The following is a 19571-nucleotide window of genomic DNA, read 5'->3' on the forward strand; positions in this document are numbered from 1 at the left end:
GATATTATCTGAGCAATAAGCGGGACTCGGTTTCATCATCACTCTTAGCAGTAAATGGAGAAGTTTGAGCACAGCTTAAAATAACAATGTTTTCACAATCAACACTAAAACCATATTTGAGAAATCTCTTCTTAACTGGAAATGACTTTGAACAGCTTTCACCATTCACAGCTCAGCCATATCTGAGAAGCACAGAGCTTCTGTCTGTATGACACCAGAACAGAGCTTCTTCACAGAGTGAACATGAAATTCTCATTTTACAGCAGCTTTTCCACCACGTCCTGTGGCTGTGGGAGCGTGTTTTAACAGGGTTTCCACCTCTCACCCGCCCCCTCTCCCTCTCCACCTCTCACCCGCCCCCTCTCCACCTCTCACCCGCCCCCTCTCCACCGCTCACCCGCCCCCTCTCCCTCTCCACCTCTCACCCCCCCCTCTCCACCTCTCACCCGCCCCCTCTCTCACCCGCCCCCTCTCCACCTCTCACCCGCCCCCTCTCCACCTCTCACCCGCCCCCTCTCCCTCTCCACCTCTCACCCGCCCCCTCTCCACCTCTCACCCGCCCCCTCTCCACCTCTCCACCTCTCACCCGCCCCCTCTCCACCTCTCACCCCCGCCCCTCTCCCTCTCCACCTCTCACCCGCCCCCTCTCCACCGCCCCCTCTCCACCCCTCACCCGCCCCCTCTCCACTGCCCCCCTCTCCACCGCTCACCCGCCCCCTCTCTACCTCTCTCACCCGCCCCCTCTCCACCTCTCACCCGCCCCCTCTCCACCGCTCACCCGCCCCCTCTCCACCGCTCACCCGCCCCCTCTCCACTGCCCTCTCCACCGCTCACCCGCCCCCTCTCCACCGCTCACCCGCCCCCTCTCCACTGCCCCCTCTCCACCGCTCACCCGCCCCCTCTCCACTGCCCCCTCTCCACCGCTCACCCGCCCCTCTCCACTGCCCCCTCTCCACCGCTCACCCGCCCCCTCTCCACTGCCCCCTCTCCACCTCTCACCCGCCCCCTCTCCACCGCTCACCCGCCCCCTCTCCACCGCTCACCCGCCCCCTCTCCACTGCCCTCTCCATCGCTCACCCGCCCCCTCTCCACCGCTCACCCGCCCCCTCTCCACTGCCCCCTCTCCACCGCTCACCCGCCCCCCTCTCCACTGCCCCCTCTCCACCGCTCACCCGCCCCCTCTCCACTGCCCCCTCTCCACCTCTCACCCGCCCCCTCTCCACCTCACCCACCCCCTCCTCTCCTCTTACCCACCCCTTCCTCCTCCCTCTTACCCACCCCCTCTCCCACTCCCTCTCCTCCCCTGCTTGTAGAACAATGCTCCTCTGATTGAAGACCCAGAATTGCTGTGATGTCACTGTGGAAGTATGTGGCAGCAGCAGCAGCAGCAGCACTGCCACTCCCGCAAGGCATGCTGGGACAGGCGGGGGGGAAGATACTGCTGGCTGCTGGGGATAACACTGCAACCACTATAAGAAGCTAAGAAGAACTATGTGCTGATTTACGATCAGTTTTGCCTTTTTAGATCACAATGAATATGACTACATGGACAGGGGGGGGGGGACCTGATCCTAGATGAGAACTCCTATTTTGAGACGCTTGATACGCAGGGCTGGGAGCATAGGACCACTTCCTGGTCACTTTGCTCCACCTCCCTTTCTCTCAGTACACATTTTATCCATCTATTTACTGGGTTTAAGGGGAATACTCTGTCTGTTCTCTGGTACTCTAATGTTGGCCTGCAGAGAAAGACATAGCACAACGGTTTGCAATAGAAAAAGAAAACAAGAGCTTCCTATTAGGTCAGTTCCAAATAGTACCTCCCCCTTTCACTATGCTTCAGGCTGCTTGGTGCCTAGTGAACACAGTGTATTCATTAGTGCAAACCGGTGCAAAATGTTTCCCATTGGACAAATTCAGGTAGGTCCCTCCTCATTTGGACCTGTTTGCTTCCGTTTGATGCTTAATGAACACAACCCTGCAGTCCTTCTGTGCCCTTCTCTCCTCACCTTGGCCCGGTTGTTGCGCTGCGTGTTGTTGTTGTTCTGAGTAGTCAGCTCGCTGTCCGTGTCCTCATCCGACGCTACGCTGTCGTAGTCATGCTGGTCGTCGTCGGCCCCCAGGTCCAGACTAGAGTCTAAAAGGGATGGATCAGAGCAACAGCATAGGCCCTGGCTCAATCTCAATTCGTCTTTCCTCGATTCCTTCTGAAAATGCATTGGAGAAGAAAGTGCGAGGGGAGGGAACTTGGACCTTTTCCTTGAATACGGTTGAGAAGGATGCGAGGAGACAGGATGTGAGGAAGTGCAGAAAGACATTTTGAGATTAAGCCACAGAAGACAAAAAAAAAAAATCATGAAAAACTACAGCTCAATTTAACTAGTGACAACTTAACCATAACACAACTTCTCCTTTTCACTCATACATCGCAATGGATGGATTGACTGAAGTGTGCCAAAACAGCTTAAATTCCAGAGCATACTTAATTCATAAAAGACCTTGTTTGAACTGGCCTCAGTCCCTGCCTTCTCCTCTTCCCTCCTCGGTCCTCTCCTCCTCCTCCACACCTCTCCCCTCTGCTCCCCTCCCCTCCTCGGTCCTCCTCCTCCACACCTCTCCCCTCCCCTCCTCGGTCCTCCTCCTCAACACCTCTCCCCTCTGCTCCCCTCCCCTCCTCGGTCCTCTCCTCCTCCTCCACACCTCTCCCCTCCCCTCCCCTCTCCTCCTCCACACCTCTCCCCTCTGCTCCCCTCCCCTCCTCGGTCCTCCTCCTCCTCCACACCTCTCCCCTCCCCTCCTCGGTCCTCTCCTCCTCCTCCACACCTCTCCCCTCCTCGGTCCTCTCCTCCACACCTCTCCCCTCTGCTCCCTCCCCTCCTCAGTCCTCTCCCCTCCTCCTCCTCCACACCTCTCCCCTCTGCTCCCCTCCCCTCCTCAGTCCTCTCCTCCTCCTCCACACCTCTCCCCTCTGCTCCCCTCCCCTCCTCAGTCTTCTCCTCCTCCTCCTCCACCCCTCTCCCCTCTGCTCCCCTCCCCTCCTCGGTCCTCTCCTCCTCCACACCTTTCCCCTCCCCTCCTCGGTCCTCTCCTCCACACCTCTCCCCTCCCCCTCCTCGGTCCTCTCCTCCACACCTCTCCCCTCCCCTCCTCGGTCCTCTCCTCCTCCTCCACACCTCTCCCCTCTGCTCCCCTCCCCTCCTCAGTCCTCTCCTCCTCCTCCACACCTCTCCCCTCCCCTCCTCAGTCCTCTCCTCCTCCTCCACACCTCTCCCCTCCCCTCCCCTCGGTCCTCTCCTCCTCCCCTCTCCCCTCCTCGGTCCTCTCCTCCTCCTCCACACCTCTCCCCTCCTCGGTCCTCTCCTCCTCCTCCACACCTCTCCTCTCCCCTCCTCGGTCCTCTCCTCCTCCTCCTCCACACCTCTCCCCTCCCCTCCCCTTCCCTCCTCGGTCCTCTCCTCCTCCTCCACACCTCTCCTCTCCCCTCCTCGGTCCTCTCCTCCTCCTCCACACCTCTCCCCTCCCCTCCCCTCCTCAGTCCTCTCCTCCTCCTCCACACCTCTCCCCTCCCCTCCCCTCCTCGGTCCTCTCCTCCACACCTCTCCCTCTCTCACCGGTAGGGCTGCTCAGGCCTTTCCCCTGTTGCCTCCTCTTGGCGTCACTCAGGATGTCGATGATGAGCGTTGCGAACTCACGAGCGTTGAAACGGGCCAACTTCTGTCTACCCTGAAAGAGAAAAATAGGCAGGGGACACACGTATTCATTCTTGAGTACTAAAAACCCCTCTGACGCAGAGACGTAGGTTTACAGGAGAAAATTGTATTCAGACATTTTTTGGTGTATTATTAAAGAAAAGACTAATTGAAGCCACAGTCTCTGGTATTGCTGTGGTCACTGGTCATGTGGGGTGGAAAATCACAGTCATAGGGGCTACAGTTGATCATAGTAACACACACACACACACACACTAAACATTGCACCTAGCAATTCACGTTTGTGTTTGCATAAGGGGACAAAAATGCAGGCTTCGTATCCATGTGGTTTCAATTCTAAACACGGTCCGACCGTGAGCACACTGTCGTGTGTGTGTGTGTGTGTGTGTGTGTGTGTGTGTATTTTCTCCCCCAGTCTCTCTTGCATGAAACATAAACACTACCGCTGACCAGTCAGATGGCTCCAACCCTATTCAATGCAATCCTAGCTGCGGAGCTCACTGTGGTGAGGGTGCTGATGTGTTAAGGCCTATGTTTACACTAACGAGCTAGCCAAAATTAGGGAGGACCCACGATCACACACAGCCCCTTTCGTTTCCCCTCACCCTCCCCCACAGCTGGAAAATGTCTCTCTCGCCGTCTCTACATCCCACTGGCCAGTGCAGAAGCTCAGACATCCCGGTGCAGCCACAAAACTATTAATAGAATGTGATCTTTCATCCCTCGGTCTCGCTCTCTCTCTCTCTCTCTCAATTTCAGTCCAGACTTGATCTTTCCTCGTCTGCCCTTCTGTTCTCCTCTTTTGTTCCAGTTTTAAAATCTGTCGTGCTTTCGGAGGACTTCTCCATAGTCCCTTCTACTGCCTGCCTGTGTCACTGTGACTAGCATCGTCTTCAGCCTGCTGTCATCACTAAGCCTACGCAGCGGTTGGAGAAGGATACATACGAAGATATTCAAGCATTTGCTGGCAGTCATCCAACGTTGTTTTCGCACGTGTGTGTTTGTGTGTCTGATAGTAGTGGTGGTGGTGGTGGTGGTGGTTACCTGGTTGCGTGTGGCTGAGTATTCGGGGTTGACAGGCAGGAAGGGCACCGCGCTGCGCTCCGTCACCAGAGTACTGTGGTTCTGAGTCGTCAGCCACACTGGGGAAAGGAAGGACAGAAAGAGAGAGATATTATACACTGATGTGTGAGTGAGAGAGAAACAAGGTCATTTCAGCTGGAAGTTGGAACACGCACAGCAACACACCCTGCCTGCCGCCCACACATACACACAGTGCACCGCTCCACTGGAACAGACCACAGAACAGTTACAGACTTACACACTTTCACTCCTCCGAGAATGTCCTGCTATACCTAGAGCTGTGTGTGCATGTGTGTGTGTGTGCTTGAGCGTGTCCGGCTCTCGGTCTCTACCCCATCCTGCTTACCTGCGGAGAGTCTCTGTCAGACAACGCAGTCTGCGACTGCTCCTGCTTCCGAGAGAGAGCGAGGGAGGAGAGTGAAAGAGAGAGACTCCAGGATTCCTGAGGCACTTTGCTCACCAACGCGCTCTCTCCTTCTCACTTGCTCCTTCCCTCTAAATTGCCTCGCGCTCTCTCTCTCTCTCTCTCTCTCTCTCTCTCTCTCCAGTCTTAGACCTCACCCAGTGCCCTTTTACAGACTTTGTTTATGTGTTTTTTTAGGTTTCCTTTCTAAACAGTGACTCCTTCTCCGGGGGAACAGCCTACACTAGGGGCTACGTCCCACATAACACCCTATTCCCTTTATAGTGCACAACTTTTTTACCAGGGCTTGGTGAAAAGTAGTGCACTATATAGGGAATAGGATGCTATTTGGGACGCGGGCCCCAGAGTGGCCCAAACAGATTGCATGACTCAAAAAGGCAAAGATAGAAAGAGGAGCAGGATGGAGAAAGGTAGAGGAGAAGCAGGGGATGGGTTACACAGGAGAGAGGTGGAGGAGAAGCAGGGGATGGGTTACACAGGAGAGAGGTGGGGGAGAAGCAGGGGATGGGTTACACAGGAGTGAGGTGGAGGAGAAGCAGGGGATGGGTTACACAGGAGAGAGGTGGAGGAGAAGCAGGGGATGGGTTACACAGGAGAGGGGTGGAGGAGAAGCAGGGGATGGGTTACACAGGAGAGGGGTGGAGGAGAAGCAGGGGATGGGTTACACAGGAGAGAGGTGGAGGAGAAGCAGGGGATGGGTTACACAGGAGAGAGGTGGACAGGAGAGGGAGAAGCAGGGATGGGTTACACAGAGAGGGAGAGAAGAGGGGATGGGTTACAGAAGAGGGAGAGAAGCAGGGGATGGGTTACACAGGAGAGGGAGAGAAGCAGGGGATGGGTTACACAGGAGAGGGAGAGAAGCAGGGGATGGGTTACAGGACAGGAGAGGGAGAAGCAGGGGATGGGTTACACAGGAGAGGGAGAAGCAGGGGATGGGTTACACAGGAGAGGGAGAGAAGCAGGGGATGGGTTACACAGGAGAGGAAGAGAAGCAGGGGATGGGTTACACAGGAGAGGGAGAGAAGCAGGGGATGGGTTACACAGGAGAGGGAGAGAAGCAGGGGATGGGTTTAGGGGATGGGTTACACAGGAGAGGGAGAAGCAGGGGATGGGTTACACAGGAGAGAGGTGGAGGAGAAGCAGGGGATGGGTTACACAGGAGAGAGGTGGAGGAGAAGCAGGGGATGGGTTACACAGGAGAGGGGTGGAGAGAAGCAGGGGATGGGTTACACAGGAGAGAGGTGGAGGAGAAGCAGGGGATGGGTTACACAGGAGAGAGGTGGAGGAGAAGCAGGGGATGGGTTACACAGGAGAGGGAGAAGCAGGGGATGGGTTACACAGGAGAGGGAGAGAAGCAGGGGATGGGTTACACAGGAGAGGGAGAGAAGCAGGGGATGGGTTACACAGGAGAGGGGAGAGAAGCAGGGGATGGGTTACACAGGAGAGGGAGAAGCAGGGGATGGGTTACACAGGAGAGGGAGAAGCAGGGGATGGGTTACACAGGAGAGGGAGAGAAGCAGGGGATGGGTTACACAGGAGAGAGGTAGAGGAGAAGCAGGGGATGGGTTACACAGAGAGAGGTGGAGGAGAAGCAGGGGATGGGTTACACAGGAGAGAGGTGGGGGAGAAGCAGGGGATGGGTTACACAGGAGTGAGGTGGAGGAGAAGCAGGGGATGGGTTACACAGGAGAGAGGTGGAGGAGAAGCAGGGGATGGGTTACACAGGAGAGGGGTGGAGGAGAAGCAGGGGATGGGTTACACAGGAGAGAGGTGGAGGAGAAGCAGGGGATGGGTTACACAGGAGAGAGGTGGAGGAGAAGCAGGGGATGGGTTACACAGGAGAGGGAGAAGCAGGGGATGGGTTACACAGGAGAGGGAGAGAAGCAGGGGATGGGTTACACAGAAGAGGGAGAGAAGCAGGGGATGGGTTACACAGGAGAGGGAGAGAAGCAGGGGATGGGTTACACAGGAGAGGGAGAGAAGCAGGGGATGGGTTACACAGGAGAGGGAGAAGCAGGGGATGGGTTACACAGGAGAGGGAGAAGCAGGGGATGGGTTACACAGGAGAGGGAGAGAAGCAGGGGATGGGTTACACAGGAGAGGGAGAGAAGCAGGGGATGGGTTACACAGGAGAGGGAGAGAAGCAGGGGATGGGTTACACAGGAGAGGGAGAGAAGCAGGGGATGGGTTACACAGGAGAGGGAGAGAGGCAGGGGATGGGTTACACAGGAGAGGGAGAAGCAGGGGATGGGTTACACAGGAGAGGTGGAGGAGAAGCAGGGGATGGGTTACACAGGAGAGAGGTGGAGGAGAAGCAGGGGATGGGTTACACAGGAGAGGGGTGGAGGAGAAGCAGGGGATGGGTTACACAGGAGAGAGGTGGAGGAGAAGCAGGGGATGGGTTGGGTGGAGGAGAAGCAGGGGATGGGTTACACAGGAGAGGGAGAAGCAGGGGATGGGTTACACAGGAGAGGGAGAGAAGCAGGGGATGGGTTACACAGGAGAGGGAGAGAAGCAGGGGATGGGTTACACAGGAGAGGGAGAGAAGCAGGGGATGGGTTACACAGGAGAGGGGAGAAGCAGGGGATGGGTTACACAGGAGAGGGAGAAGCAGGGGATGGGTTACACAGGAGAGGGAGAGAAGCAGGGGATGGGTTACACAGGAGAGGGAGAGAAGCAGGGGATGGGTTACACAGGAGAGGGAGAGAAGCAGGGGATGGGTTACACAGGAGAGGGAGAGAAGCAGGGGATGGGTTACACAGGAGAGGGAGAGAAGCAGGGGATGGGTTACACAGGAGAGGGAGAGAGGCAGGGGATGGGTTACACAGGAGAGGGAGAAGCAGGGTATGGGTTACACAGGAGAGGTGGAGGAGAAGCAGGGGATGGGTTACACAGGAGAGGGAGAGAAGCAGGGGATGGGTTACACAGGAGAGGGAGAGAAGCAGGAGATGGGTTAAGGAGAGGGAGAAGCAGGGGATGGGTTACACAGGAGAGGGAGAGAAGCAGGGGATGGGTTACACAGGAGAGGGAGAAAAGCAGGGGATGGGTTACACAGGAGAGGGAGAAGCAGGGGATGGGTTACACAGGAGAGAGGTGGAGGAGAAGCAGGGGATGGGTTACACAGGAGAGGGAGAGAAGCAGGGGATGGGTTACACAGGAGAGGGAGAGAAGCAGGGGACCGCCAAAGCTAACTCTCTCTCCTCTGCTCTCATCCTTCTAGACCTATCGGCTGCCTTCGATACTGTGAACCATCAGATCCTCCTCTCCACCCTCTCCGAGTTGGGCATCTCCGGCGCGGCCCACGCTTGGATTGCGTCCTACCTGACAGGTCGCTCCTACCAGGTGGCGTGGCGAGAATCTGTCTCCTCACCACGCGCTCTCACCACTGGTGTCCCCCAGGGCTCTGTTCTAGGCCCTCTTCTATTCTCGCTATACACCAAGTCACTTGGCTCTGTCATAACCTCACATGGTCTCTCCTATCATTGCTATGCAGACGACACACAATTAATCTTCTCCTTTCCCCCTTCTGATGACCAGGTGGCGAATCGCATCTCTGCATGTCTGGCAGACATATCAGTGTGGATGACAGATCACCACCTCAAGCTGAACCTCGGCAAGACGGAGCTGCTCTTCCTCCCGGGAAGGACTGCCCGTTCCATGATCTAGCCATCACGGTTGACAACTCCATTGTGTCCTCCTCCCAGAGCGCTAAGAACCTTGGCGTGATCCTGGACAACACCCTGTCGTTCTCAACTAACATCAAGGCGGTGGCCCGTTCCTGTAGGTTCATGCTCTACAACATCCGCAGAGTACGACCCTGCCTCACACAGGAAGCGGCGCAGGTCCTAATCCAGGCACTTGTCATCTCCCGTCTGGATTACTGCAACTCGCTGTTGGCTGGGCTCCCTGCCTGTGCCATTAAACCCCTACAACTCATCCAGAACGCCGCAGCCCGTCTGGTGTTCAACCTTCCCAAGTTCTCTCACGTCACCCCGCTCCTCCGCTCTCTCCACTGGCTTCCAGTTGAAGCTCGCATCCGCTACAAGACCATGGTGCTTGCCTACGGAGCTGTGAGGGGAACGGCACCTCAGTACCTCCAGGCTCTGATCAGGCCCTACACCCAAACAAGGGCACTGCGTTCATCCACCTCTGGCCTGCTCGCCTCCCTACCACTGAGGAAGTACAGTTCCCGCTCAGCCCAGTCAAAACTGTTCGCTGCTCTGGCCCCCCAATGGTGGAACAAACTCCCTCACGACGCCAGGACAGCGGAGTCAATCACCACCTTCCGGAGACACCTGAAACCCCACCTCTTTAAGGAATACCTAGGATAGGATAAGTAATCCTTCTCACTCCCCCCCTTTTAAGATTTAGATGCACTATTGTAAAGTGACTGTTCCACTGGATGTCATAAGGTGAATGCACCAATTTGTAAGTCGCTCTGGATAAGAGCGTCTGCTAAATGACTTAAATGTAAATGTAAATGGTTACTCAGGAGAGGGAGAAGCAGGGGATGGGTTACACAGGAGAGGGAGAAGCAGGGGATGGGTTACACAGGAGAGGGAGAGAAGCAGGGGATGGGTTACACAGGAGAGGGAGAGAAGCAGGGGATGGGTTACACAGGAGAGGGAGAGAAGCAGGGGATGGGTTACACAGGAGAGGGAGAGAAGCAGGGGATGGGTTACACAGGAGAGGGAGAGAAGCAGGGGATGGGTTACACAGGAGAGGGAGAGAAGCAGGGGATGGGTTACACAGGAGAGGGAGAAGCAGGGGATGGGTTACACAGGAGAGGGAGAGAAGCAGGGGATGGGTTACACAGGAGAGGGAGAGAAGCAGGGGATGGGTTACACAGGAGAGGGAGAGAAGCAGGGGATGGGTTACACAGGAGAGGGAGAGAAGCAGGGGATGGGTTACACAGGAGAGGGAGAGAAGCAGGGGATGGGTTACACAGGAGAGGGAGAGAAGCAGGGGATGGGTTACACAGGAGAGGGAGAGAAGCAGGGGATGGGTTAAGGAGAGGGAGAAGCAGGGGATGGGTTACACAGGAGAGGGAGAGAAGCAGGGGATGGGTTACACAGGAGAAGGAGAAGAAGAGGAGGAGGGGGGGGTCTCACCTGCATCGTTCTCCCTGCGGTCCACTTCGTCATACACGTCCATGGCCAGCTCCTCAAACAATCGATTGTTCAGCTGTCACACACAGGAAATGTACGGGACGCAGACAATGTACACAAGACCAAGACAAAAATAAGCAATGCACGCCAAAACAGCAAATACCAGCGAGGGAAAAATATATAATAAGATAATATAAAACACACACACACACGGTTAAAATAATAGGACAACCATGTACAGCAATACTGTCAACACAAACAGTAGCACTGCACTAAAAGGCTCTGTCCTTTTACTGCCTGGGCCAGAGGAGAATTGATTATACCATACACAGGAAATGGGGAAAGTCATAGTCCTCTGTCATAGACAATTAGAGTCACTGATACAGACATGGCCCACTGCTTCAGTTTATTATCAGATTAGCTCGTTTTCTGGGTCGTTTGCATTAGGCACCAAGTGGAAAGAAAAACAGAGAGGATACCTCGTTTTTGTTTTCCTTTGAAAACGTTTCAAAATGTTTTCCCTTGCATGTCCTAATGAACACAAGCCAGGAAGTCTACCAGATGGATAGAGCCTCAACTCTAACCCATGACCCCTACCCATTGACCACCCAGCACTACTCACCGCTTGGAGCTTCTTCTTAGCTGCCTTGGCCAGTTCTGAGAGGTCCAGGCTACGCAGAGACACAGACAGACAAAATGCCACAATGAAACAACCACAGACACCAACACAGAGAGAGAGGGGTGAGGAGAGAAAGAAGAGAGGACAGAAAGGTAAGTGAGGTGGAGGACATGGAACTGGGGGTTTTCTCAGGGTGGTGGGTGGGAGGGGTGAGACAAGAGGGGTGTTCGGTCATGGAGCGAGGGCCATGGCACATAATCAGGTGACATATACAGGTAACTGCCAAAATCATGGAAACACTTAGGGATGCAAAGTGTGATTCCTGAGTTAATTAAGCAATTAACATCCCATCATGCTGTGGGTCATGTATAAACATGCTGGGCAGGCCATTATTTTGGCTACCATGGCTATGCGCCCGTAGGATGACAATGCCCCCATCCCACAGGGCACGTGTGGTCACCGAATGGTTAGATGAGCATGAAAACATGTGTGAGCATGTGTGGTCCTTCTGTAGCTCAGTTGGTAGAGCATGGCGCTTGTAACGCCAGGGTAGTGGGTTCGATCCCCGGGACCACCGATACGTAGAATGTATGCACACATGACTGTAAGTCGCTTTGGATAAAAGCGTCTGCTAAATGGCATATATATTATTATTATTATTATTATTATTAAAACGATGTAAACCAGATGCCATGGCCGCCTGTCACCAGATCTCAACCCATTTGAACACTTATGGGAGATTCTGAAGCGGCGCCCGAGACCGCGTTTTCCACCTTTCTATCAACAAAACACCAACATCTGGGGAATTTCTTGGGGCAGAATGGTGTCACATCCCTCCAATAGAGTTGCAGACACTTGTAGAATCTATGCCAGGGGGTAGACAACCCTGTCCCGGGAGATCCGCAGTTACTGCTGGAGTTTGTTCCAACTAGGCACCACACCTAACAAACTAAGCTAATTGATCAGTTTGTTGATTGCCAAATTTCAACACACCTGGTCTTCCAGGTCAGGTAAATGACCAACAGAACCAGGGTTGCCTACCCCTGATCCATGCCAAGGTGCATTGAAGCTGTTCTGCCTTGTGGTGGCACAACGCCATACGAAGACACTTGGCGGTGGTGTTTCCTTTATTTTTTGGCAGTTACCTGTAGCTCCTTCCATTTCAGTTTGGCAACATTCAAAACTACAGGCCTTGTACTTGTATGATCGACAATGAGTACTGGTGGTCTAGATACGGTAGCCAACATAACATTTAAAAGCAAAAGGGCTCCCGTCAATGTTTATTGAATCAAGACATCATAAAAGTAATGCTACTATATATTTTTTTTAAAAGGCAGACAAAATATTACAGGAATCCCTCCCTCCTTCCCTAACAACAGCGAGAAGATGATGAGCGCACTGGGTAAAAGACGGGGGGGGGGGGTTGAGTGAGTGAGTAAGAGAAAAGAGAGAGATACCTCTGTGTCGGGCACTTAGGGCGAGCTCTGCCTCCACAAGCGCAGCAAAGATGGAGAGAACAGAAAACGAGTGAGCGAGACAAGAAAGAGACAGGTGGAAAGTAAGAGAGGGAGAGAGGGAGGGGGGGATACACTCCATATCAACACCAGGGCCCATATTCACAAAGTGTCTCAGAGTAGGAGTGCTGATGTAGGATCAGATCCCCCTCTGTCTATATAACCAGATGAATTATTATCGAAGGTAAAACTCATCCTAGATCAGCTACTCAGACGCTTTGTGAATACCGCCCACTAGTTCTAAACAGAGTATAGTACAGTATAGTACAGTACAGTAATAGCAGTGTTGTAGAAGTCTGTTGTAGCTCAGCATACAGACATGCAGTCTGCATCAGTGTAACAGGGGCCTTCCTCTCCCATCTAGCAGTAGACTGACTAACGACAGGGCACAACCTGCTGGTCAAAACACTGCAATACACCTCGCCACTTCACTTATGCCAGAATATTACATGGTATTCATAACATTTCATTGTAGAGTCCAGAAAATCAAAGGCATTGCCAGGATATCATGTCACGTCAAAGACAAAAATGCTCAATAGAGAATTGAAAATACGTTTTAGTCCAGGATTAGCCTTAATCTGTGCCTGAAAAAACACCCTATGTATACTTAAGCAATAAGGCCAGAGGGGGTGTGGCATATGGCCAATATACCACGGCTGGTCTTACGCACGATGCAACGCAGAGTGCCTGAATACAGCCCTTAGCCGTGGTATATTTGCCATATATCACAAACCTCCCGAACTGCCTTACTGCTACTATAAACTGGTTACAGCACTAAAAATAAATATGTCATACCCGTGGTATACGGTCTGATATACCACGGCTGTCAGCCAATCAGCATTCAGGGCTCGAACCACCCAGTTGATAATACATATCAACCGCCATGCAGATTTATAAATATAGTCCCCACACCCTCCCACCCATTCAGACCCTGAACACAAGCCTTTGACACTTACCTGTCAGCCATCTGAGGAATGATATAATGTCCATTCTTGTGATCTACAGGAGAGTACAACGGAGTGAAATCATTTTATAGTGTAAAACAGTCATTGGGTGACGCCCTACTAGTTAAGCCTAACAGTTGGTCCATACTTGGAGCGATAATCAGCGAACTATCAACCAGTCATGTTCAATGGAAGGAGACACAAAGAGACACACAGCGACTTAGCGGTCGGCGAGGAGAGAACTAGTGACCAGAATTGAAAATGTCCCATTATGCAAAATTAGGGAGAGGGCTCTTGTTAGCAAGCTCTGGCATTAGCGAACAACAAAACTGCTGTCATGCTAGCTGTTTGAAGGATACACCCACCAAGCGAGATCTCAATGACTTGATTGCTGATTATCGCTTCAACTCGGAGCCCTCTGTAAGGTCCTTGGCAGGGGTAAAAAGGTCACCTACCAGGGCGTCGGCCACACAGGTAGAAGGCCAGCCTGTCTGTGAGCTCGTACTGACACTCAACCAGCCGCTCTGCCAGCTCCACCTGGCCCGCTTGCCTGCCACACACACACACACACAGTACAACGATCAGATCCTATAACTGTATATGACACAGCTTTCTGACACAACAAGGCAGAAAAAAATAACTGAATACCTTATGACAGAGTCACACACAAAACTGTGTGTGTATCAATACTATGTTTAAAAAGAGTGAGCCAGGGGTGTATTCACTAATAACAAAAAGCAAACAGGGCAAAAACGGGAAGGGACTACCTGAACTTGTCCAATAAGAGACCCTTGTTTTCCTTTGGAACATGTTTTGGAACAGTATACACTAATGAATATACCCCTGGTGTAGCCTACCTGGCGTAGTCCATGGGTGTGCGTCCGTTGATGTCCAGGGCTCCGGGGTCGGCTCCGTACACGACCAGCAGCTCTGCCTGCAGAACCTGGCCTGCCTTGGCTGCCACATGGAGTGGAGTGGTGCCCTTCTCCTGAGAGGACAACCGCACACACACACAGACACACACAGACACACACACACACATCATAACTTCAAATTAGGGAGCATGGACACAGCATAGACCGATTGGACCGATGCTCTATAGGGAAGTTGTGAGTGTGGTGAGAAAGTGGGTAATTTGCAGTAATAGGGGGTGGGAGGGTGAGTGGTGAGAAAGTGGGTAATTTGTCATAACAGGGGGTGGGAGGGTGAGTGGTGAGAAAGTGGGTAATTTGCGGTGGGGGTGAGAAAGTGGGTAATTTGTCATAACAGGGGGTGGGAGGGTGAGTGGTGAGAAAGTGGGTAATTTGTCATAACAGGGGGTGGGAGGGTGAGTGGTGAGAAAGTGGGTAATTTGTCATAACGGGTGGTGGGAGGGTGAGTGGTGAGAAAGTGGGTAATTTGCGGTGGGGGTGAGAAAGTGGGTAATTTGTCATAACAGGGGATGGGAGTGTGAGTGGTGAGAAAGTGGGTAATTTGCAGTGGGGGTGAGAAAGTGGATAATTTGCAGTAACAGGGGGTGGCAGGGTGGGGGTGGTATCGGTCTCACCGGGTGGAAGAAGTTGGCCTGCGCTCCCAGGGACAGCAGCCGTAGACATGTCTCCAGACTCCCTGTCCTCACACTGGAGTGCAGTTGCTGAGACAGAAACAGAGCGAGAGACCCTGTGAATCCCCTCATTAGTGGTGTTTAATAGCTCCACACAGCGGCTTCCATTAGTTATTCCTGTGGTGTCATTAAGGTGCTTCCTTCCTGCCTACAGGGGAGAGAAGAAGAAAGGCAGGCTCTGTGTGTGTGTGTGTGTGTGTGTGTGTGTGTGTGTGTGTGTGTGTGTGTGTGTGTGTGTGTGTGTGTGTGTGTGTGTGTGTGTGTGTGTGTGTGTGTGTGTGTGTGTGTGTGTGTGTGTGTGTGTGTGTGTGTGTGGCCTCAGTGGGAGGCACCCCGGCCCACCAGCCATGGCCCAGAGTGGACGAGCCCAGCCTGTGAAGGACGTCAAACTCTGACACCTGACCTGAGGGGGCGGGCCTCACCTTACTGAGATCCTTGGTGGTAACACCGTCATCATCACGGCACGGCAGCTTGTGGACGAAGGACAGCATCTGGTACTTGGAGCGGATGAACTCGGACTTGGTGGGGCTGTGTAAGACATAAGGTAAGACATCAGCTGTATGGATTTTTTTACCCTTTTTCATGGTATCCAATTGGTAGTTACAGTCTTGTCCCATCGCTGCAACTCCCATATGGACTCGGGAGAGGCGAAGGTCGAGAGTCGTGCATCCTCTGAAACACAACCCAACCAAGCCGCACTGCTTCTTGACACAATGCCCGCTGAACCCGGAAGCCAGCCGCACCAATGTGTCGGAGGAAACGCCGTAGACCTTGCGACCACCACAGGAGTCGCTAGTGCGCGGATGGGACAACGACATCCCTAGCGGCCAAACCGTCCCCTAACCCGGACAACGCTGGGCCAATTGTGCGCCGCCCCATGGGTCTCCCGGTCGTGGCCGGCGGCGACAGAGGCTGGACTCGAACCCAGAATCTCTCGTAGCACGGCCTTAGACCACTGCGCTACTCGGGAGGCCCTCATCAGCTGTATGTATGAATCATTGCAGCATGAGATGCTGAGGGGAAAATCCTCTCTGATCCCATAATAGTCTGATACTAGTTAATGAGCAAAGGCTGAGCTGCATCTAACACATAAGCTTATTAGCCTGATCGGACTATAACAATTGACCGAGTGAAAAGAATCTCTTGAGATCTTGGTGGGGGAGAGTGAGTTCCACAAACAGAGACTATACGTCAGTGAGGAATGTCCCCACCCAGGTCATCAGAATTGGTTCTCATCTGACGTGTCGTGAAAATATATGTTGTGAAATAAAAAATTAACTTACTGGACTTTGTCCTGTGGGTTGGGTTTCCTGCGGCCGCTCTGCACCTGTGCTGGGTCAAGCAGGGAGTGCTCCCAAATCGAGTTAGCCCCATTACTGGCCAGGGTCTGCACCATCTAAAACACACACACTAATGAGACACACGACAACACATCCCTAACATGAAATTATCTAATGTTGGGGTGGAATGTCCTCGTAGAGCAAATCAAAGCCTCTTCCAGTGCCTGAGGCTGGTCTAGTGGGTAAAGCCACCGCCTGCAGAACCTATACACCACCAAGAGTGGGTGTGAATCCCGACCCCAGAGCCACTCTCTGCATCTCCCTCCCCACTAATTTCCTTCCTGTCTGAATAAAGTGAAAATACAAAAAGAAAAAGAATACATTTAAATCCAGTTCCTAACAAAAGTCTTCTCAAATATTTTCTGTCCAGCAGCCAGGTAACATTTACTTTATATTAGCGATGGAGGAAAAAAAACAATTGATAGTTAAATATTGCAAAATTATTTTAAATGTATTTAATCGTTTTTCTTGGTAGCGTCAGCTAGCGCTAGTCGGCTGTGCGTGTGCCAAAACGACTGTATTTTTCATCCTATAGCTTGATCTCCATCATCTTTTTAAATAGTGAGCCAACATGTTTACAGCACTTTAATTTCCATGCTCACTCGTCTCTCTGCAGCAGACACATAGTGAGCAATATGTTTGGGACATCAATTCGCAATCGAATCGCAAAACATATAGAAATCGGGAGAATCGCAATACATATCATATTGGCACCTAAATATTGTAATATTGTATTGTGAGGTCCCTGGCCCTAATTTATATATAGTTTATAAACTGTTTTTTATCATTATGGATTTACATGTTAGAAATCTATAATAAACAGGTAAAGGCCTAATACATTGGTTGAATTAGGTTACTTGTCATTTAGCTGATTGCCAAATACTGGGCTACTTGTACACCCATCAGTAATGATCTCCAAGCCCAGCCCCCTATGTTGTCCCCCCAGGTACCTGCAGCAGTGCAGGGGGCCAGCCGCTGTGCCGTAGGTGCTTGACGATGGAGATGTGGCGTCCCAGGCTACGGTGCACCGAGCAGCACTCGTCACAGATCAGAACTCCCCTGTTGATGCTGGTCCAGCCCGGATCTGAAAACACAGAGAAAGAGATAAAGTGAGAGAGGGGTATGGGTGGGGGTCAGGTGTGTACAACTTAGGCTATTTCATCTCAGGTTCATCGTTAGGCCTATAGCTTTGTTTTACCGTTTCTTACCGGTGATACAGTTAGGCCGAATATTTGACATTATTGTTTACTGCACACGTTTAAAATAATCAAATAGCCTAATGTGAGAGTGATGAATAGACTGACAGTTGTGGGAGTTCACAATGAGGAGTTCTCGAGACCATACAACAAAACACGTATTATTAGCATCATACTGTATAGCCTAAATACAAGCCTGACCTTAAAAATTCCAGTACCACCCAATTGTGCCTTTAGGTGGTAATGAGATCATCATACTAGACAAGTCCAGGGTTCAGTGGGCACAGACAGAACCATGGGCCACACAGTCTAGTCATTAATTCTGGCCGGGGCAAGGTTAGTCTACACCCTCAGGATCCTGCTATAATTAGGCTAAGCTAACTGTGTACGACATGCAAAGGGCCTATTTTATCCGAGGAACTAGATGGAGCATTTATTCTCAATTGGTAGGCCTAAGAGCTTACAGATTGGGCTGGGGAGGAGCGAATACATGCAGAGAGAGAGAGAGATCTGTTCTTGAGGGACAATTCTGAAACAAATAGCTATTGGCAATACTCAACAAAGCATGCCTACTGTTTTCAAAGATTATAATCTATGAAAAGCAGCAACTCTTTAGCCAACAGCATACCACCCTGCATCCCACTGCTGGCTTGCTTCTAAAGCTAAGCAGGGTTGTTCCTGGTTGGTCCCTCGATGGGAGACCAGAAGCTGCTGGAAGGGGTGTTTGAAGGTGAGTAGGAGGTCCCCTTTCCTCTGGTCTAAAAAAAATATCTCAATACCCCAGGGCAGTGATTGGGGACATTGCCCTGTGTAGGGTGCTGTCATTCGGATGGGACGTTAAACAGGTATCCTGACTCTCTGTGGTCACTAAAGATCCCATAGCACTTATCTTAAGAGTAGAGGGTGTTAACCCGGGTGTCCTGGCTATATTCCCAATCTGGCCTTCATACCATCATGGCCACCTAATCATCCCCAGCTTACAATTGGCTCATTCATCCTCTGTAACTATTCCCCAGGTCATTACTGTAAATTAGAATGTGTTCTCAGTCAACTTACCTCGTAAAAATAAGGGTTAAATAAATAAATAAAATTGTTGGGTTTGTACCCATGGCAGAACAGGACAAAACAGAGCGCAAAATCAAATGTTAAGAGTGGGGAGCAGGACTCTTCATTGGTATAGATTCCAATCGTTGACACTAAAAGTTAAATCTCGTCATAATTCATGCTTCACAGAACAACCCCATTGCTCTTCCTCTCCATGTCCACACTTACTTCCACTTAGTGTGTGCAGCGCCTAATGTGATTTCATACGCATGCACTCGCACAGACACTGACCTTGGCTACACAGACACAGCGCATATGGGGCCACTCTAGTCTCTTGTACCACTATATCTACAGTCAACACTACTGAAGGCTATAGCCCTCTCTTCAGTCTAGCATTCTACCACATGCTGTGCTGCCCATAAAACTAACCATATTATGATAGAAAAACAAATAGGCCTTACGAGCATACTGACAGTAACAACATTTAATAGCCTATAGTTGCTATATTACTTCTTCCAAAATATGGAGGTTGTTCATGAGTCCAGTAGCTATTCCAGTGTGGAGGGTGACAAGGAGTCACACATTAGTGGCTTGGATCAGCAGTTTGCTAGAGCTGCCTTTGCCCAGAAGGGGACGGGCAGCAGAAAGCTGACAGTAAACTGTAAGTAAGAAAAAGAAACGACACAGTGCACACACAGAGTAAGTATACAAGCAAGCCAGGCTAACGCAGGTAACTGCAGAGGAGTGATGGTCAGGAGTGTCATCAATCAGCTGGGAAAGCAGAAACACATTCCTGAAGGGAGAGCAGCTGTGAAGGAGAGAGCAGCTGCCATGCACCCCACTCCAACCAACCCCCATCCCAAACTCTCCTCCTCCCCAAAACATTGGGGCAGGTGGGGTTAAATGTGCAAGGCCAAGGCTATGTGGGCAGGGAGGGCCAGGATGCCAAGGTTGGCATCACATCAGAGTTGTGGGTGCACAATAAT

General features: G+C 52.0%; 1 protein-coding gene across 4 annotated transcripts in view; it reads right to left on the reverse strand.

Moving 5' to 3' along the window:
* git1 (G protein-coupled receptor kinase interacting ArfGAP 1) overlaps positions 1–19571 on the reverse strand; it is a 28774-nt gene that overhangs the window by 7836 nt on the left and 1367 nt on the right. For 2 of the 4 annotated variants that reach the window (XM_052524389.1, XM_052524385.1), the window contains exons 2-14: positions 17296–17429; positions 16289–16401; positions 15428–15533; positions 14949–15035; positions 14260–14390; positions 13858–13952; positions 13415–13457; positions 12402–12428; positions 10948–10996; positions 10329–10401; positions 4755–4852; positions 3612–3723; positions 2010–2137 (exon numbers count right to left, since the gene is read on the reverse strand). In XM_052524389.1, coding sequence (XP_052380349.1) covers positions 2010–2137; positions 3612–3723; positions 4755–4852; positions 10329–10401; positions 10948–10996; positions 12402–12428; positions 13415–13457; positions 13858–13952; positions 14260–14390; positions 14949–15035; positions 15428–15533; positions 16289–16401; positions 17296–17429 — 1196 coding nt within the window. The remainder of the gene's footprint in view (positions 1–2009; positions 2138–3611; positions 3724–4754; positions 4853–10328; positions 10402–10947; positions 10997–12401; positions 12429–13414; positions 13458–13857; positions 13953–14259; positions 14391–14948; positions 15036–15427; positions 15534–16288; positions 16402–17295; positions 17430–19571) is intronic. The other 2 variants (XM_052524390.1, XM_052524388.1) reach the window with 1 other exon arrangement.

The sequence above is a fragment of the Oncorhynchus keta genome, chromosome 1 (genome assembly GCF_023373465.1).
Source record: "Oncorhynchus keta strain PuntledgeMale-10-30-2019 chromosome 1, Oket_V2, whole genome shotgun sequence".
NCBI classification, from domain to species: domain Eukaryota; kingdom Metazoa; phylum Chordata; class Actinopteri; order Salmoniformes; family Salmonidae; genus Oncorhynchus; species Oncorhynchus keta.